This window comes from Bufo bufo, chromosome 1, assembly GCF_905171765.1.
Source record: "Bufo bufo chromosome 1, aBufBuf1.1, whole genome shotgun sequence".
Taxonomy (NCBI): domain Eukaryota; kingdom Metazoa; phylum Chordata; class Amphibia; order Anura; family Bufonidae; genus Bufo; species Bufo bufo.
The window spans coordinates 551,271,403-551,291,436 of NC_053389.1; the positions used below are offsets into that span (position 1 = coordinate 551,271,403).

The 20,034-nt window shown below is 49.1% G+C and overlaps 1 protein-coding gene across 6 annotated transcripts in view; it reads left to right on the forward strand.

Annotated features, from left to right (window-relative positions):
* Positions 1 to 20,034, forward strand: part of KMT2E (lysine methyltransferase 2E (inactive)) — a 123,580-nt gene that overhangs the window by 67,239 nt on the left and 36,307 nt on the right. For 5 of the 6 annotated variants that reach the window (XM_040412573.1, XM_040412582.1, XM_040412591.1 and 2 more), the window contains 3 exons: positions 15,644 to 15,742; positions 18,370 to 18,534; positions 19,564 to 19,899. In XM_040412573.1, the coding sequence (XP_040268507.1) occupies positions 15,644 to 15,742; positions 18,370 to 18,534; positions 19,564 to 19,899 (600 nt within the window). The remainder of the gene's footprint in view (positions 1 to 15,643; positions 15,743 to 18,369; positions 18,535 to 19,563; positions 19,900 to 20,034) is intronic. The other variant, XM_040412597.1, reaches the window with a different exon arrangement.

Here is a 20,034-nt window from a genome sequence, read left to right on the forward strand (position 1 = left end):
GGTTGTATTCCCCATCCATGGCGAATTCGCCAAGGTCCTTTCGAAGGCCTGGGACTGCCCTAATCACGATTTTCTGCCACGAAACGCATGGATACTCTTTATCCATTTCCGGCAGAAAATGTGCAGCAGTGGTCTTCCCCTCCTAAGGTCGACCCGCCGGTGGCCAGATTGGCTAAGAATACGGCCATACCTGTCTTGGACGGTTCCTCCCTACGGGACTCAGTTGACAGGCGTTTGGATTCTCTTTCCAAAGCCATCTTCACTCTGGCAGGCACAGGCCTGTGGCCCGCTTTCGCCTCGGCCTGGGTAACCAGAGCGCTTTCGGTATGGTTGCAGCGCCGCCATCAGGACCTCGCAGAGCAGGATGCCTCTGCGGACACCTTGAACTTTGTCCTCCAGATGTCTCAGGCGACGAAGTTCCTCTGTGAAGCTTCCTTGGATGTTAGCATTCTCTTTGCGCGTGTTTCGGCCCTCTCGGTCACGCAGCGCAGAGAGGTCTGGTTGAAGGTTTGGGACGCTGATGCTTCCTCCAAGCGTTCCCTCACTAAGTTCCCCTTTGCGGGTTCCAGGCTTTTTGGTGCTAAGCTGGACGAGATTATCTCGGACATGACGGGAGGCAAGAGCACCAACCTGCCCCAATCTAGATCCAAGCGCACCTTCGGAGCTCGGTACACCGGTTCTAGGAACCAGTCCTTTTGTCGCTTCTCCTCTTCCAGGTCTGCGGCGGCCCCCTTCCTGGGTGGCTCGGGACTCCCGCAAGAAGCCTGCCTTTAAGCCCCAACCTTCCTGGCGCCCGCGGACACAATCAGCCCGCCCCGCGGCTCCCAAGCAGTCCTCCGCCTGAAGGTGCGCCCCACCTCTTGCGGTGGGGGGCCGACTGCTCTCCCTTCAGCAGGTTTGGAGAGCTCACATCCGGGACGCCTGGGCCCTGGAAATTGTAACCTCCGGTTACAAAATAGAATTCGCTTCCAGGCCTCCGGAACGTTTCTTCCCTTCTCGGGTTCCGGGGGAGTGATTGCCCCAGTCCACCTAGAGGAACAAGGCGCAGGTTTCTACTCCAACCTATTCGTTGTGCCAAAGAAGGAGGGATCGGTGCGTCCGGTCCTAGACCTAAAGCTTTTAAACAGGTCCCTGCGGGTGCGGAGGTTCCGGATGGAATCCCTCCGCTCTGTTATTGCTTCTCTTCTTCCAGGGGAGTTCCTCGCGTCTGTGGACATCCAAGACGCCTATCTGCATGTCCCTATCGCAGAATCTCACCACAGATTCCTGCGCTTCGCTGTTGGTGGACATCATTACCAGTTTGTCGCCCTTCCCTTTGGGCTGGCGACATCCCCTCGGGTATTCACAAAGATCTTGGGGCCGCTCTTGGCGCTTCTCCGTACCAGGGGCATATCTCTGTTGCCTTACCTGGACGACATACTGATAAAGGCTCCCTCCCTTCCCCAGGCCAAGGACAGCGTCCGAATCACTGTTCAGACTCTGGAACAGTTCGGCTGGCTGATCAATTTCCAGAAGTACTCTCTTCATCCTTCTCAGAGAGTGACCTTCCTGGGGATGATTATGGACACAACGACAGCTCGAATATTCCTTCCGGATCCCAAGTCCTCTCGGATACAGGAGTCGGTGTCTCTCCTCCTGCACTCCCGACGTCTCTCCACCCGAGAGTGCATGAAGGTTCTGGGGCTTATGGTGGCCTCCTTCGAGGCCGTCCCCTTTGCCCAGTTTCACACTCGGCCTCTGCAGTGGGCGATCCTGTCCTTTTGGGACAGGACATCGCGTGGTCTGGACTCTGGGGTCCGTCTGCCTCCTCGGGTTCGTGTAGAACTCCCTTGGTGGCTGTCCCCTCAGAACCTGACTTCAGGGAGGTCCTTCCTTCCGATCTCCTGGACGATCGTCACCACTGACGCCAGTCTCCTGGGTTGGGGTGGCGTTCTCCAGGCCCGGACGGTTCAAGGGGTTTGGTCCCTTTCTCATTGGACTTCTCTCCTAGCAGGTCCACCGGTAAGGGTCCTGTCGGACAATGCCACAGCCGTGGCTTACATCAACCATCAGGGCGGGACCCGCAGCCGGACGGTGATGCAGGAGGCGGAAAGGATCCTCCAGTGGGCGGTGACTCATGTTCCAGTTCTGTCGGCAGTGTACATCCTAGGGGTCGACAATTGGAAGGCAGACATTCTCAGTCATAACACAGTGGATTCGGGAGAGTGGTCTCTACATCCGGATGTATTCGAGGACGTCTGTCGCCGTTGGAGCCGCCCGGACGTGGACTTGATGGCGTCCAGGCTCAACAACAAGGTTCCCACGTTCCTGGCCCGTGCTCGGGATCCGGAGGCGTATGGGGTGGACGCGCTGATGTCTCAGTGGCAAGACTTCCCCCTCCTCTGTCTTTCCACCACTGCCTCTACTCCAAAAGTTCCTTCGCAAGATCACGACGGAAGGGATTCCGACCATTCTCACCGCCCCCGATTGGCCTCGCCGCACCTGGTTCTCGGATGTCACTCGGATGCTGGCAGACGTTCCGTGGCCTCTTCCTCTCAGGGAGGACCTACTGTCTCAAGGACCGCTCTTCCACCAGAATTTACGGTCTCTTCATTTAACGGCGTGGCTGTTGAGAGCGCCATCCTGAAGAAGAGGGGCTTCTCTGACTCAGTCGTGAAGACCATGATCAAGGCCAGAAAACCAGCTTCCTCCCGGATATACTATCGTACCTGGAAGACCTTTCTTGCCTTTTGTGAGAAGCTAGGCGTTTTTCCCCTTCGTTTCTCCGTTGTGGTGGTCCTCTCCTTTCTTCAGTCGGGCCTTGAGATGGGAATGTCCCTGAGCTCCCTGAAAGGTCAGGTCTCGGCTCTAGCCATCTTCTTTCAGCGATCCCTGGCTCTGCTCGGTCCTGTGAGGACCTTCCTACAGGGGGTGGTGCATTCGGTTCCTCCGTATGTTCCTCCCCTGCCCCCCTGGGATCTCAATTTGGTTCTGTCTTCCCTCCAGGTGGCTCCCTTTTGAGCCTCTGAGGGAGGTTTCCTTGAGTTTTCTCACCTGGAAGGTGGTCTTTTTGGTGGCCATCACCTCGATCAGGAGGGTGTCGGAGCTGGCCGCGCTTTCCTCTAGGGAGCCCTTTTTGGTCTTCCACCGGGATAAGGCGGTGCTACGCCCGGTCCCTTCCTTTTTGCCCAAGGTGGTCTCTGCCTTCCACCTTAATGAGGATATAGTCCTGCCCTCTTTTTGCCCATCCCCGGCGAACCTCAAGGAGCGCGCTCTCCGTTCCTGGACGTTGTCCGTGCTCTGCGGGTGTACCTTTTGGTTACTGCCCCCTTCCGCCGTTCGGTCTCCATTTTCGGGATTCCCGAGGGGCCTCGTAAGGGTGGCTTCCAAGGTCTCGGTGGCTCGGTGGATTCGGTCGGCTATTGCCACGGACTATCGTTCCTGTGGCAGGGTTCCCCCAGCTGGGGTTACCGCGCACTCCACCAGGGCGGCCTCCTGGGCTAGGCGTAATCGCGCCTCGGCATCTCAAATTTGTAAGGTGGCAACCTGGTCGTCCTTACATACCTTTTACAAAGTTTTACCAACTACACTCTTTGGCATCGGCTGATGCTGCCCTTGGGCGCAAGGTATTGCAGGCGGTGATTCCTGTTGGGCGTTTCCCCCTGGAGGTGCTGATCTTTTTCCCACCCCATGGACTGCTCTGGGACATCCCATGGTCTGTGTCCCCCAATGGAATGTGCGAGAAAAGTAGATTTTAATTTTTTTTGTGAAACTCACCTGTAAAATCTTTTTCTCGTCTTTTCCATTGGGGGACACAGCTCTCACCCATTCTTGCCTTTTGCAGGAGGGGGTTGGTTCAGTTCTTCAGGACCTCATGGTTAACGGTCCGATGGCGGTATTCCTTTGTTCTGGTCTCTAGTTTTTTTTTGGTCTCCTTCTCCTACTGCTTTTGCATGCACTGGGGTCCTCCTGGTGGAGCATGAGGGTATAGCCCGTGGAGGAGAAGCTTTTTTTTTTATTTGCATAGTGTCTCCTCCTAGTAATGACATAGGGCTAGGCTATACCCATGGTCTGTGTCCCCTAATGGAAAAGACGAGAAAGATTTTACAGGTGAGTTTCACAAAAAATCTCCTTTTTTTTTTTACACTTTAACATAACAACATCTTTTAGAGAGATCAGCCATTTAAAAAATCACCAAGAGACGGGCAGCCATGTAAACACACAGTGAAATAGTCGTCATAATAACCACAATGGTTTCCACTATTAGTGTCAGGTGATCTTATTATGTATAGGGTGTCACGTGACTGATTCAATGTTTCAGTTAGGCCATGGATACATTACACAGGACTGACTTGATTCATGGGCTGTACCATTCTACTGTGCAGATAGGGGTCAACAACCTGATATAAGAAAGGTATGTATGCAAAATCTTAAATATATGTATATTTGAAAATTTTATTTCATATTATTTAGGGCTCATGCACACAAACGTATTTTCTTTCAGCATCTGTTCAGTTTTTTTTTTTTTTTTTTTGGGACTGTATGCGGAACCATTCATTTCAATGGGATTGCATCTCCACTTGGGCGTCTCCGCCTAAGGTTGACCCTCCCGTGGCCATTCCTGTGGCGACGGCTCCTCTCTTCAGTCAGCTGAGGACCGGCGCATGGAATCCCTTACAAAGGCCATATTTGCCGCCTCCGGTTCAGCCCTCAGGCCGGTCTTTGCTTCAGCCTGGGCCGGAAAAGCGGTCTCAGAAGGGGGTTTCCCAGCTGGATCAGGAACTTGATTCGGACGTCTCCATTCAGGACCTCCGTGCTTTAGCCCAGCTAGTTGTTCAGGCAGGGAAATTCATTTGTAAGGCCTCCCTTGATGCAGGTGCCGTCATGGCCCGTTCCTCTGCTCTGGCCATTTCAGCTAGAAGAGAACTTTGGCTAAAGGTTTGGACGGCATATGCCGCTTCCAAACGGTCGCTTGCTGGCCTTCCCTTCGCGGGCTCCCGCTTATTCGGGACCCGCCTGGGTGAGATCATTTCTGAAGCCATTGGGTGGGGGGGAAGAGCACCCATCTTCCCCAGCCTAGGACCAAGAGCACCACTCGAGGCCGTCCTGGTTTCTCTCGTTTTAGATCCTCCCGCAGGGCCTCCGGCCCTCGATCCGCGTCCGGTCCGTCTTCTAATTCTTCCCGTAAAAAGCCTTTTTTTCGGACTCAACCCTCCTGGCGTAAGTCCCAGCCTGCTCGCCCTCCCTTGGCCAAGCAGACCCCCGCCTGAAGGTGCGCCCCCACCCGGGTGGGGTGATGACTCCTCCTGTTCAGGGACATCTGGCATGCGCACGTCTCCGACGCCTGGGCTATCGAAGTTGTATATTCCGGATACAAGATCGAATTCGCGTCTCTCCCTCCGGTTTGCTTCTTTCACTCCCGTGTCCCGAGGGACCCCCAGTCTGCGGCCGCCTTCTCCGAAGCCATTCGCACCCTTCTGGACAAAGGAGTGATCGCTCCCGTTCCTCTAAGGGACCGATTCAAGGGGTTCTACTGGAACCTTTTTGTGGTCCCCAAAAAAGAAGGTTCGGTAAGACCAATATTGGACCTCAAGTGGTTAAACCGGTTTCTCCGTCGGTTCAGGATGGAGTCCCTCAGATCCGTGGTGGCCTCTCTGGAGAAAGGGGAGTTTCTGTCGTCTATCGACATCCAGGATGCTTACCTCCACGTCCCGATCGCTCGGTGTCACCAGCGTTTCCTTCGTTTTGCGGTGGGGAACGACCATTATCAATTTGTCGCGCTCCCCTTCGGGTGTTCACCAAGATCCTTGCCTTGCTCCGCTCCAGGGGCGTTTTTCTACTTCCCTACTTGGACGATCTGCTCATCAAGGCGCCCTCCTTTTCCCAGATGTCCACCAGCGTAAACCTCACGCTGGAAACCCTGGAGCGGTTCGGTTGGATAATCAACCTTCCCAAGTCCTCGCTTACCCCATCCAGACAACTCGTCTTTCTGGGGATGCTACTGGATACAGAAGCGGCGGAGGTTTGACTCCCACCGGAAAAGCGTCTGCTCCTTCAGTTCTGTTCGGACCCTTCTTCTCCACCGCCGTCCGTTCTTCCGGTCCAGCATGCGGGTATTGGGACAGATGGTGTCCTGCTTCGAAGCGATTCCTTTCGCGCAATATCACTCCCGCATCTTTCAGACGCCAATTCTGTCTGCCTGGGACAAGTCTACAGGGAGTCTGGACCAGCCCTTCCCCCTCCCTCACCATTCTCAGACCTCCCTCCTCTGGTGGTTACGGACCCACCTCCAGGGAAAATCCTTTCTGCCGATGACCTGGTTGGTGGTTACCACCGATGCCAGTCTGCAGGGTTGGGGGGGGGGGGGGGGTCGGAGTCCAAACTGCCGATAAACATTCTGGAACTGAGGGCGATTCTCCTATCGCTCCGGCATTGGACTCCACTGCTTCGGGGCCATCCCGTCCGTGTCCAGTCGGACAACGCCACGGCTGTGGCGTATATAAATCATCAAGGGGGCACTCGCAGTGCAGCGGCTATGCGGGAACTGTCTCACATACTACACTGGGTGGAAACTCATGTTCCGGCCCTGTCAGCAATTTACATTCCGGGGGTGGACAACTGGGCGGCGGACTTCCTCAGCCGGACGACTATCGACCCGGGCGAGTGGTCTCTGCATCCCGATGTGTTTGAGTCAATTTGCCTCCGGTGGGGTGGTCCGGATGTGGATCTCATGGCCTCCAGGTTCAGCCACAAGCTCCCCACCTTCCTGTCCAGGTCCAAGGACCCGAGGGCGTATGGGCTCTCGGAGGGAATCAGTGGTTCGGTCACTGAGGTGATTCCGGTGCGATCTTCCAAGTTGGCGTCCGAGGTAGACAGCAGTACTTGTTGTATGCATTACCCCCTTCCTTAGGCGGAGTATTTGCACTACTACTGGATGCAGTACTCCCTTGGATATTACCTCCCTCCATTGGGGTCTAACCACACTAGAAATTTTTCAGTGCCGGCAGTAGGCGTTCCTCCTTTTTGTAGGTGGCGGAACTGCATTCCCACTGGGGTCAGTACTTACTGTAAGCATTAGCCTCTTCCATAGGTGGCGCTATGGAATTATCCCTGGTTCAGTGTTTACTGTATGTCTTACACCCTTACGTAGGTGGAGTATTCATACGGGACTCTCCATATGCCTTGCCCTTTCCGAAAGAGGCGTACTCTCTCTCTCTACTTGGATTCGGTTCCTGCTAGATGCATTACTGCATTGCCACCCTTCATGGTGGCGTACTTGCACTACCACTGAGTGCAGTGCTTGCCGCAAGCATTACCCCCTTTCTTTGGTGGGATAATTGCAACATTGCCCCTTACACAAGTGATCCACTACCGTGGGGACTGAGTACACATCCTGGATGTTGCACTTCAACTACGCCACGGCTATAGATGCCTTAGCTTCTTCTACAAGTGGGGCGTAGCGAGTATCGTTACACGCTGGTGCCCTGTACTCTTCTTCTAATGGTATTTCGGTGCCGCCAGTGGATACTGTGGCTGTTTCCACGTTATGTCCTTTTCCTTCGGTGCCGGTTTGGGGCAGGAATATGACAACCTCTCTCTTCAGGGGGTTGCCCAGTGCCACTCATGTGTCCTAGCGTCCCCTATATCCATGGTCCTCCACTGTTCCAATATGTTATCCACCATTCCTGTTGTGGAAAGTGGTTGTTCTGGCACTCTGGTTTGGCTTTGCAGCGTGTTCTCCGCTGGTGCGGTTTTACACTGGTACTAGCGTTCGCAGTCGCTGCAGTGGGGCCTCCCCTCAGGTACGGGTTCCACCCGGACGCTGGCTTGGCGGTTGTTCCTATTCGACGCCCTTCCCAGGTGGAGTGTTTAAGGTTAGCTCTCCTTTCCTGAGGCAGTATGGTACCATGGCTTCTATCGGATTCCTCTAGTCTGCCCCTCAGTTTGTGGTACGGTGGTCCTGGAGTAGCCATTACATACTTTGGCTCCTCGTGCACGGCTCCTTCGTCAGGTGACTGATTCTTCTAACGCAGAATTCGGTGGCGTAAGCTGCATGGCCTCCTCCTTAGGCGGAGTATGGCGCCGCCGCTCTCATCTGGTGGCTACCTCTGTGTAGTGCCAGTCTCTGATGGGGAATGGGCTTCGCCCTGCCCCCTTTTCCTTCTGTTTTTTCCTTCTCTGGTCAGGGTTCACGGTCAAACCTTGATAGCTCCTACGTTACTACTTCCCCTCATCTACGTTGATGCAGGGTATTGGTTCTGTGTTTTTTTTTTTTTTCTCTTCCAGTCTCGTTCCGGACCGACTGTTGGGCTGTGACATTTTCCATATTCTCCTTCTACAGGTGAATCCTACCCGTTGGTCCTGGGTGTCCTACCCGTATCTACAAATACCTCTCAAGACTTGACTACTGACTGCTACGTCAGTCCGATGGTAGTCATGCCTTTTCACTGCACATTCCGTGGCTAGACTACGAGACTCGCCAGGCGGAGCGGGGGTGCTGTCACGACTTGCCACCGTTGCTGGAGTTTCGTTCCTGGAACAGAACACCCCTTCTATTCTTCCTCCTCGAGGCAGGAGTTTTTAAAAAAAAAATTCTCTCATCTTGGTCTGGTAGAAATTTCCGTCGAGCAGCGTTGCTACACCGTCAATACACGGTCGCTGACGGAACTCCTCGCCGCCGGTGATTCTCATATCGTCTTCTACCTATCCAATGTATTGATTCCTTGGCATGCGGTTGGACACGCCTCATTCAGGTGTTTTTTTCTTGGTAATTTATCAGCCGGCTTCTCAGTCTCCCCACAAGCCTCTTCGGCTCGAGGGACTTCGGTGGACCAATTACCGTTTCCGGAATTCCCCCCTTGAACCCTTGCGGGAGATGTCTCTCCGACTCAGGTCCTGGAATGTAGTTTTTTCTTGTGGCTATCGCATCCATCAGACGGGTGTCCGGGTTGGGGCGCTCTCTTGCAGAGAACCTTCCTGGTTCTTCACAGGGATAAGCGGTCCTCCGGGCCCGTTCATTCCTTCTCCCGATGGTGGTCTCTGATTTCCATTTCAATGAAGAAATTGTCCTTCCATCAGTGTCCCTCCCCTTCACTAGGGGACGGGAGTTACACCATTTGGACGTTGTCAGGGCTCTGACGATTTATTTGCCAGCCTCCAGTTCCTTCCGGCGTACGGGCTCCTCTTTTTTGTCATCCCGGAGGGTCCTCGCAAGGCATTGGCGGCCTCCAGGGTGGCAATTGCACGTCTGCAATTGCTGAAGCATACTGCACCTGGAGCAGGGTTCCGCCCTTTGGTGTCACGGCTCACTCCACCAGAGCGGTAGGCGCTCTTGGTCTCGGAGGATTCAAGGTTCGGCCGCGCAGTTGTGCCAGGCGGCTACTGACCTCCTTACGCAACATTCACAAAAGTTTGCCAGGTGCATACTTGTGCATCGGCGGGCGCTGCCTTGGGCCGCATGGTCTTGCAGGTGGCAGTTCTTAGTTGCCTGCAGGGGCGCTTGCTCCATGTGTCTGTGGTTTTCCCTCCCTGTGGACTGCTCTTGAACGTCACATGGTCTCTGTGTCCCCCAATGAATATGGGCGAGAAAACAAGATTTTTGTATAACTTGCCAGTAAAATCTCTTTCTCGCTCTTCATTGGGGACACAGCACCCACCCAGTATTGTTGTTCGGCCACAGTTGTGGCTGTTGCTGGTTAGAACCTGGTTTGGTTCTCAGCATTGTTGCTGTTCAACGAAAAAACTTGGGTTTACTTGCTTCTCCTACTGCTTCTCACAAACTGAAGCTCTCTCTCCAGGCTGGAGGGGGTATAGCTGCCAGGAGAGGAGCTAACAGCTTTAACTAGTGTCAACGTCTCCTAGAGGACATAGCTATACCCATGGTCTCTGTGTCCCCCAATGAAGAGAAAGAGATTTTACTGGTAAGGTATACAAAAATCTTCTTTTTCCACCCTTCAAAAGATTGCTTTTCTTTTTTTTTTTTTTGGGGAATACAAATGCAGAAATCTGATTGGTTGCCATGGGCATTTATCCCTGTGCACCAGTTTTCAAAAATCTCCCAAGTGTCTGCTTCTGTTAGCCTTACTTTGCTTTGTTTGCCAGACACCAGGTTGACACATTCTATCTTGCACCAAGTCAGTTTTTATTGTTGTATGGTAAAATGTAATACTGCTTTCCTACAGTAATAGAACCTTATTTCAGCTCTATTTAAAAGCTGTAGTTCCACTGGAATTTGAAATGTGTATGTTATTATTTAAAGGGGGTATCTCTGCTCCGGCCCTTGCTAAATTTAATCTGTAACATATTTCACGTGATCTTACAGGTGTAGTCTGGCCAATTATATATAACTTTTTTTAATTTTTTTTTTTTCCCGTGATTGTCTGGCATAAGAAAACAAATAGATTCTCTCCTCACCTTGCCAAATCCCTCAGTACCTTGCTATACCAAGGTACAAGACCTACACGAAGCGCTACCTCAATCACTGGCTGAGGTGGGTCATCACTGTAGTCAGTGTTTGGCTGAGTGGAGATTTTCTGCGTGTCTTGAACCAGGAAGGCAGAGGCTAGCAAGTATTGAAATCATGTAGGCAATCCCTTGATTTTATTTATTTTATACATTTTTGGGGTTTTTAGTCATTCTATTGCATTCCACAACAACATTTTGTGCACATTAGGCAGAATTATAGTTGCACCTTTTTTTAAGATGTGTCCTTATTGAGTCTATATGTATTTATTGAACCTATTGTTTCTATTTTATTTATATTTTTTCAAAATAGGTCAGAAATAGTCTCCTATCTAACAAACAAGTACAGATGTGGGACAGAGCTCTGTTCTTCTGTTGGAGATCCAAATCCCCTGCTTCCTATCACAGTGCCATAGCTGGCATCTGCTTATATCACATTGTGACAGGCCCCATTCTCATTAGTTCATTGGCTGATGCGGTTGGCAAGTTTACTTTTATCCAACTATATAATCTGCATTTGGATTACATAATCTTCAGTAAACTCTCACTAGTGGTGGCTTTTATTTTGCATTTGAAGCCAACCCAGAGATCAGCTGATTGCTATATTTTCTCGCCCATTTTCTTTGGGGGACACAGGAACCGTGGGTATAGCTATGTCCTCTAGGAGGCGTTGACACTAGGTAGAAGCTGTTAATCCCTCCCATGGCAGCTATTCCTCCTCCAGCCTGGAGAGAGCGCTTCAGTTTTTTCTAGCGTCATCCCGCTAGCGGAAGGGTCACCTATCCAAGTCCCTCTCCCAGTGTCCTGAAGAGGTGACCCTGCTGGAAATGGTGGCAGGACAGATAAGTAATGCCTGCTCCCGGCCTTCACGAACCCCCCCCTGCTGCGTCGGGGAGGGGGGGGGGGGTAGTAATCTTTATTAGAGGAAGGCAATCTCTTGGACGCAGGCAAAGTGCATTCGGGTTGGGAGGGTGCGGGACCTGCCTCCGGGCGCTCTGGTCTCCACTTACCACATCAGCCCTCCAGAGAGCAGCCAGCTGGCGGAGCGCCGTCGCATTCGGTGGAGAACCATGGCAGACGGCGCTGCGGGGGTTACAGAACGGCGTGTGTGTGCTGAGGCGGCAGATGAAAAGCCTAAGGTGGAGCGGGATATCGCAGGACCTAAGTGGGCGGGACCTTCTATTCCTGCCACAGCGCTACAGGAAGCTCTTCTTAGGTGGCGCTCGTTTTTCCTGCCTCTGGTAGGAACTGTTGTCTCTTCTCTCCTCAGGTCACTGTACTCTCTCCAGCCTCGAGGTGTGTTTTTTTTTTTTTTTTTTTTTTTTTTTTTTTTTTTTTTTTTTTTTTTCCCCCTTCCCTGGGTAACCATCATGTCTGATCCCACGGGTGCTCTTCCTAAGCTGCCCATAGCTGTCCCTTATGCCTGCTCCATGTGTCAGGCAAAATTCCCTTGCGGGCAACCAGATTCTGTCTGCACTGCTTGTCAGGCTTCCAGGCAGGGCCCTCCCCCTTTCAGCTCGTACTTCTGCCTTCGCCTCTGGTATCTGAGTTCCCGGATTGGGCCAGAACCCTCTCTCAGGCAGAAAACCTCTCTAAAATCTCCAAATCCACCCTATCTATAGTGGGTCGTTTGGTTGAGAATCCTTCCCCTGGTCACTTTCCTCTGGTGAACCCGTCAGTACACGGCAATCACCACCCCGTGTAAGATCTCACTCTCAGGTTTTTCGGTTTTTCTTCTCTACCTCTCCTTCAGACGGCACATCCCCAGGAGGATTCTGATTTGGACATGGATAACTGAGCAGCCTTCCAAGTTGGCCTCCACTGTAGATGGCCTCATTGCTGCCATCCGTGACACCTTCCAGGTGCAGGATGATCCCCCCCCCCCCCCCCCCCCTTCTGACCAACAGGGGGTATCTTTTTTTTTTTTTTTTTTCATCCAACACAGGCCTCAAAGTTGTTTCCTTGCCATAATGATTTTTATGCAGTGGTTTCTAAGGCTTGGGATTATCCAGACATGCGTTTTTCCACCCCTAAGAAGCTGGATATTTTATATCCATTCCCAGCGGATTGTGTGTCCACGTGGGCATCCCCTCCTAAGGTCGACCCACCAGTGGCACGGCTAGCTAAATATACGGCTATTCCTGTAGCCGATGGATCTTCCCTTCAGACCCCTGAAGACCGTCGGATGTAATCCTTGACGAAGTCCTTCTTTGAAGCTACAGGGTCAGCCCTTAGGCCCGTGTTCGCCTCCGTGTGGGTGGCAAAGGCAATATCTGAGTGGGGCAGACAGCTGGACCAGGACCTGGTATCTGAAGTCACTGGTCAGGACCTCCGGTCCTTGGCACAGCTGATCATTAAGGCGGGGAAGTTCCTCTGCAAGTCATCCTTGGACGCAGGCGCCCTCATTGTGCGCTCTTCAGCGCTTGCAGTCACCTTACGCCGCAAGCTCTGGCTAAAGGTGTGGACAGCGGACGCAACTTCCAAGCATTCTCTAACCGGACTTCCCTTCGTCGGGGCCCGTCTCTTTGGGACCCGGATGGACGAAATTATTTCCGAGCCCACGGGAGGTAAGAGCACCCATCTCCCACAACCTAGAGCGAAGCGTGCCTCTCACGCTAGGTCAGGTTCCTTCCGTGGTAGGCCTTTTCATCGATTTGCTGGTTCCCGCCCCGACTCAGGCCGCTCTACCTTCCGCGGCTAAGCAATCCTCACCAGGATGTCTAGCGGACCCACGTCTCCGACGCTTGGGCACTCGAGATTGTATCCTCGGGGTACGCAATCGAGTTCTCATCCCTCCCCCAGACAGGTTTTTTCAATCCCATCGGGCGGCCGCCTACTCCCAGGCCATTCAGTCCCTCCTGGACTGAGGAGTCATCTCTCCTGTTCCCCCATCAGAGAGGTTCAATGGGTTCTACTCCAACCTTTTTGTGGTTCCAGAAAAGGAGGGCTCTGTGCACCCAATCCTGTACCTCAAACTGCTGAACAGGTTCCTCCGCCTCCAGCGGTTTCGGATGGAATCCCTTCGTTCCGTAATTGCTTCTCTAGAACAGGGGAAATTCCTTTCGGCTGTAGATATCCTGGCAGTTGGCAAATGCTTCAAGTGTCCACGTTCTGGCTCCTCAGTCGACGTTCATTCTGGTCCAACCACTTCAGCGCCGCATCTGGGTCTTCAAAAAATACTGCAGATCCATAAGCCACCACTCTCAGCTTGGCGGGAAACAACATAGAATACTGGACTTGTAGGTCACGGAGTCTCCTCTTTATGTCCACAAAGCGCACTTCACAGAGCATTTACAATGATGGCCAAATTCAGCATCATGGGGGGGCAGAGGTTGCTGTTCCTCCCCAGAGAAGCACTCCGGTGTTGTATTCACCTCTTCTGCGGCCAAATTACACCCCTCCGTATCACCCCATGCGCCCCTCAGGGACTTCTGAGGCTTGTGGGCAAATTTCTCCAGCTGCGCTGCCGCTCCCTGGCTTACCGCGGTCAGCATGTCAGCCACGTCTTCTTCCCCGGCGCCATCTTGGATCCGCTCCGATCTGAGCAGTGTTTTGCCTCTTTTCCCCGGCATGTCAGACTCTGCGGTAGTTAGATCTCCGTCCTGGAAGCTGTTAGGAAGGTCTGTGTGTTAGTGCCGCTTTTTAAAGACAGCCGCTGAACGATTAATGCCAGGATCGTGACCGGAGCACTGAAGACCCGCGTCCTACTCCATGGTCCGTCAGGCCCCGCCCCCGGAGTTGTAAACTGTATCTGCTATTTTAAAACTCCCAAATCCTTGTGATAGACTGCCGTCATACACCCTAAACTAGTGTTTCCAGATATAGATGCCCCAAAAAAAAAAAATTATGGAAAAATTGCTTGTGTCTTTTACATGCGTTTTAAAACGATGAAAAATATCACTAAAGAAGTTCTAAACGTTTTATTAATCATTCCACATTGGATACTGGGAATATACAGTATGTGACAAAAGATAAGTGCTCAATGTTCTCTGTAAGGAGAAGCTCCTTTATGTAAAAAAAAGGAAAAAATATAAATGTAGGAAAGGGGGCATTCATCAGTAACAAGAAGCAGTATTGCTCAAAATCACTTATTTATTTGATGCCTCTTTTATCAGAAAGAAAAAAACACTGCAAGCTACTACTTAAAGGAAGCCTGTTGGTAGTTTTCACCTTCCTAAACTTCTGACAACACCTAGCTAGGGGCTGGGGAGATAAGTATTTTGTGGAACATTTCTCATCAGGAGTAGTGTGAATATTACGTTTTAGGCTAGGTCTACACGACTACATTTGTCACGCGACAACAATTTTTATAATGGAAGTCTATGGTGTCGCACTGTAACATGTGACATGCTGCTACTGCGACGCGACAGTCGCAGAAAAATCCATCTCAAATGGATTTTCTGCGACTGTTGCGTCGCAGTCGCAGCCGCAGCATGTTGCAGTGCGACACCATAGACTGCCATTATAAAAATTGTCGCGCGACATTGGTGCAACAAAATGTCGTCGTGTAGACCTAGCATTATTCTTCTTTTGCAAGTGCCCAAGTTGGAGCTTCACAGTGAAGTGCATTCAGCTGCTTCACAGCCACTGCTGAGAGCCCCTCTGCTCTCACCGGTGGCTGTACTGGTGGCCTGGTTGGATGCTACAACTGCTACTCAGAGGGAAGGGCTGTGAAGCTTTTAAACAGTAGAGAGCACTTAAAATGAAGCCCCACCCTGGGCACTTCTAGCAGAATGTGGCAAAATAAATTCAGAATTTCACTAGTCCTGATGAGAATCCCCACAAAAGGTATGTTTGTACGGCTCTCCGTCGCCCGTAATCCTATCAATAGTTTGGTCAAACTTGCTGACAGACTCCCTTTAGTACATGAAACGAATTGTACTTTACTTATGGAGTGATCAATAGACAGTCGCTGATGTAGGAAGTTTTAAATTACGTAATCATCAATGACCATTATAGAAGGGTGATCACCCTAACTTAGGTCTTACTGTTGTGTTTAGTAAGTTTAACGTTAAGCATTAGGTACTGGATGGCAGTTCAAGTAAACGTTTCTTGAATCTGGTAGCCTTGGAGTTCCAGCTAGCATGACATTGGCAGTTTTCCTTTTTGATAACTAAGTAGATCTATAGCTACTTCAGTCTTAGTATCCCTTGAGTAAGTAGTGCAGTAGAGCTTCTATAAAGCAGTCATTTCCATCTTTCAGGAGCCAGATTTTATTGATGATATAGAAGAAAAAACACCTGTTAGCAATGAAGTAGAAATGGAATCTGAGGAGCAGATTGCAGAGAGAAAAAGGAAGATGGTAAGTCGGGAAGATAGTGGCTAGTTAATGTCACTTAGCCTGACTGACAGTTGCTCTTCCCATGCTGACTGTTGCTTCCTCTTAGGCTTTAGAGCAAAATCATTCTAAGAATTGCTTCCTTTTGTGCATCGTTCTCTAATAAATGGCTTGCTTGGTGCATTCATTTCACTTGGCTCTCTTAAATTTTTATTTAAATTGTTCCATATCTGTATTACTTTAACGATTGGGTTCATGTTTTAAAAAGGCATTACTATACTATTACTGGTTTCTAAATACTAACTGAGCAAAACGTTTCTAATTTTTCTAATGTATATGGTTTTATCTTGTATTAATGTTAAGAATCTATCCATTATGGGACATAATCAGAGAATAAGCATTAGGGCTCATGCACACGAATGTATTTTCTTTCCGTGTCCTGTGTTTTTTTTTTGTTTTTTTGCGGAACCATTCATTTCAATGGGTCCGCAAAAAAACGTTACTCCATGTGCATTCCATTTCCGTTCGTCCGTTCCACAAAAGAATAGAACTTGTCTTATTGTCCGCATTACAGACAAGGATAGCACTGTTCTATTAGGGGCCAGCTGTTCCGTTTGCACACAGACGTCATCCGTATTTTTTGCAGGCCACAAAATGCTTACGGTCGTGTGCATGAGCCCTTAGCGCAAGTCCACATGAGTGGGGAAAAAAAAACTCTTGCATGTGGATATTACGTTATCCATTACAAAGACTGAAAGAATTGACATTCTGCGGATTAAAAATCCACACAGCATATCAATTTTAATGCCATGATTTTCCTCAGCATGTGACTGAGATTTGTTAAAATCCCATCCACTGTGCTGCAGCTGTATTTTGCTGGCAAATCCAGATGGAAAGTCCACATTGCCGCTATGAAGCTCCTGGGCTGACCTGACGCTAATAATTTATGCTTTTCCACATTTGTGTATTGTTGCGCAGAGTGAGGCTTATGCTTTATTGAACTATGTTTGTGGATAACAGTGCTTTATGTAAAATACCAGGGATGGTCAAATTACTCTAAACCAGGGATGCCCAACCTGCAGCCCTCCAGCTGTTGCAAAACTACAACTCCCAGCATACCTGAACAGCCTACAGCTATTAGGGCATGCTGGGAGTTGTAGTTTTGCAACTTCTGGAGGGCCACAGGTTGAGCATCACTGCTCTTAACTTTAGAAGCCAGGGAGGAACAATTGTGACCCTGGTTCCTGATTAAACTAATCATATATTTTTATTTTTTCTGAATTATACCTTTTTAAAGAGGACCTTTCACTAGAATAAAACATCTAAACTAAGTATACAGACATGGAGAGCGGCGCCCAGGGATCCCCCTGCACTTACTGTTATCCCCGGGCGCAGCTCCGTTCTCCCGTTATAGCCTCCGGTATCTTCATAGTTAGGCTCCAGCTCATAGCCTGAGAGCAAAAAAAAGCCTCTCAGGCTATGAGCTTAGCGCTGCGATTGGCCAGCGCTACAGCATGGGAGAATGAGACGCCGGCAGGTTCCACTGGGTGGAGCCTAACTATGAAGATACCGGAGGCTATAACGGGAGAACGGAGCGGCGCCCAGGGATAATAGTAAGTGCAGGGAGATCCCTGGGCGCGGCTCTCCGTGTCTGTATAGTTAGTTTAGATGTTTTATTCTAGTGAAAGGTCCTCTTTTTAGTGAATTATGAGCCGTTGCTGGTTATAATCTACCTGTAAATGACCACCAAAACACCTGTTTTACAGCCGTAATAATGAATCTTATTTTACAGCTTTGTGGAGTAGCAGCTGCACAGGAAATCATGCAGCTGTGGGTCAGGTGTCCTGCTTTGACCTTTTGGGGGGGACACATCATAAATTTCTTTTTTTTTTTTTTTTTTTTTTTTTTTTTTATATCTAATGAAGCCTCTCCCCTGAACTAGGCCATGTGTTATATATATATATATATATAATTTTTTTTTTCCTCCCTTTTTTTCAGGCATTACATGTCCATTATTTTGGGCATAGTGGGGAGATGTTCTTTGCACATGTACACGTGTCCTGTACATTGCACAGAGAGAGTGGGGGGTGGGGGGGGGGGGTTTGTACAGACCGTAGCACCAATGTTTAATTTCATAAAGCAACTCTCATTTCAACAGGCATCATAGGGAGGTAATAGGTTTTTAACATAAGTAATTGTAAAGCCCGCTTATTCAATAAAGGTAGGTTCACACCTCCATTTATAACAAATCTGGCAGGCTGTTCTACCTGAGTTCACCCAGAACAGGCCTAGCCAGATACTGCCCTTTACCGCTGAACCTAAGGGATTCCAGACACTTTCTGGCACAGGTCTTCTGTTCTATTGATCTTTGCAGCAGTTTTCCTGCTGGTTGAGTGAATTTCTTTTTGTTATATGTGGATAAGTGAACCCAGCCTTTAGCTGTGAAAGTTGTACAGGTGTGCAGAGTGTGAATTGAAGTTTGTCATGTTGGGGGCTGCTCTCTATAAATTGTTAAATTATTTAAATGTGTATATATAGCATGGAAAGTTCTCATTTTGTGCTTCTGTTTTGTTTTCCTCTATTTAATTACAGATGATGATATATTGATATTCTTTTTCTTTTTCTTTTTTCCTTTTTTTTTTTATATATAGACAAGAGAGGAAAGGAAAATGGAGGCCATCCTTCAAGCATTTGCTAGACTGGAGAAGCGAGAGAAAAGAAGAGAACAGGCTTTAGAGAGAATAGGCACGTCTAAAACAGATGTCAAACCTGAATCAAAAGATGTGCAAGTTCTTAATGACCCTGAACCTTCTCAGGTAATTAGTCAATGCTGTGGTCTTATTTACCATGTTTTCAAGGCAATATTGGCATACAGTGACAAGATCATCATTTTTTTTTTTACCGAAACCTCTCTAAAATTGATGTACAAGTAAACTAGGAATACAGTAACAAAGTAACGTTTTCTCTGAACAAGAGTTTGCTCGGGTTGAGTTTTTATTTTATAGACATTTGTAAAAAAAAAAATAAAAAAAATAAAGGCAAGGAAAAAGCCACCAAAAAACATGCTTTTGTAATTTGTTGTAATTCCTTCCAGTCGCAGCAAGGAGAAAAACTCATTGCAGAAATATGAAATATATATAAAAAAAAATAAAAAAAAAGTTGTTAGACTAGCTAAGAATAATGAATAAAACATGTAATGCTTTAATTAACCCCTTAACGCCTTTCACCATATATGCTCAGTGGAAATAAGGAGTTTAAAGATGGTGCACGCTCTGAAGCTGAGCAGGTTCCATTGCTGCCTGGTGCATGCTGTTTTTCACGCTAGCGCAAAACTGTTCGGTTAGGGGAACATACTGCTGGAGTTTATTGTATCTGACATAGCTGGATACCACCCTTCCCCACCGGAGCCATTTACTATAATGGAATCTGGCCTGTTTCCAGCATTAGTGCCGGGGTACAGCCGGACAAAAAACACTGCTTGCAGCAGTATTTGTCTGGCCAAATCTCAGCACTAATGCCGGAAACAGGGTGTTATCCAATTCCACCCCATTTGAAATTATTATTTTTTATTTTTTTTCCAGTTTCCCACTACATTGTATGAAATATAAAATGACGTCATTAGAAATTCCAACTTGTCCTTCAAAAAACAAGCTCTCCTGTGAACAGAAAAATAAAGTTATGGCTTTGGAAGGCAGGGAGTAAACAATGGAAAATCGTAGTGTCCTTAAGGAGTTAATGTGATTCCTTAGTAAATCGGAAACCAATGATATGATTTAAAATAACTACTAATCAAAATTGGTGTTGTTTTTTTTTTTTTTGTTTTTTTTTTGTGTTGAATCTGCCAGGAACCAGTAAAAGAGGAGCCTGTCATCAAGCCTACCCCTGCCAAAATTAATCGCACCAAGCAAAGAAAAAGTTTTACTAGAAGTCGAACTCACATTGGTCAGCAGCGTCGCCGGCACAGAACTATCAGCAGCTGCTCAGATGTTCAGCCACCGTCCCCAGAAGTCGAGGTCACCTCTCAGCAAGTGGAATCAGAGACTAGCGCACTTGTAGAAGAGCCTGTCAATGAGAGTCCTGCTACAGACGTGGTGCCGATTGTCCCAGAAACAGAGGAGGTTCCAGATACTGAATCACTTGTGCAAAACAAATGTTCAGCAAAATACCCAAAAACAAAAAAGGTATGATCTCTTGGTGAGAAATCTCCTCTGTGACTGCCGGTTACTTTCTCTTCACTTTTCTTTTTACTTGTGAACTAGTGTATTAGTCTGCAAACAGAAGTGTTTTTTTTTTTAAAAAGAAAGAAAAAGAAAAAA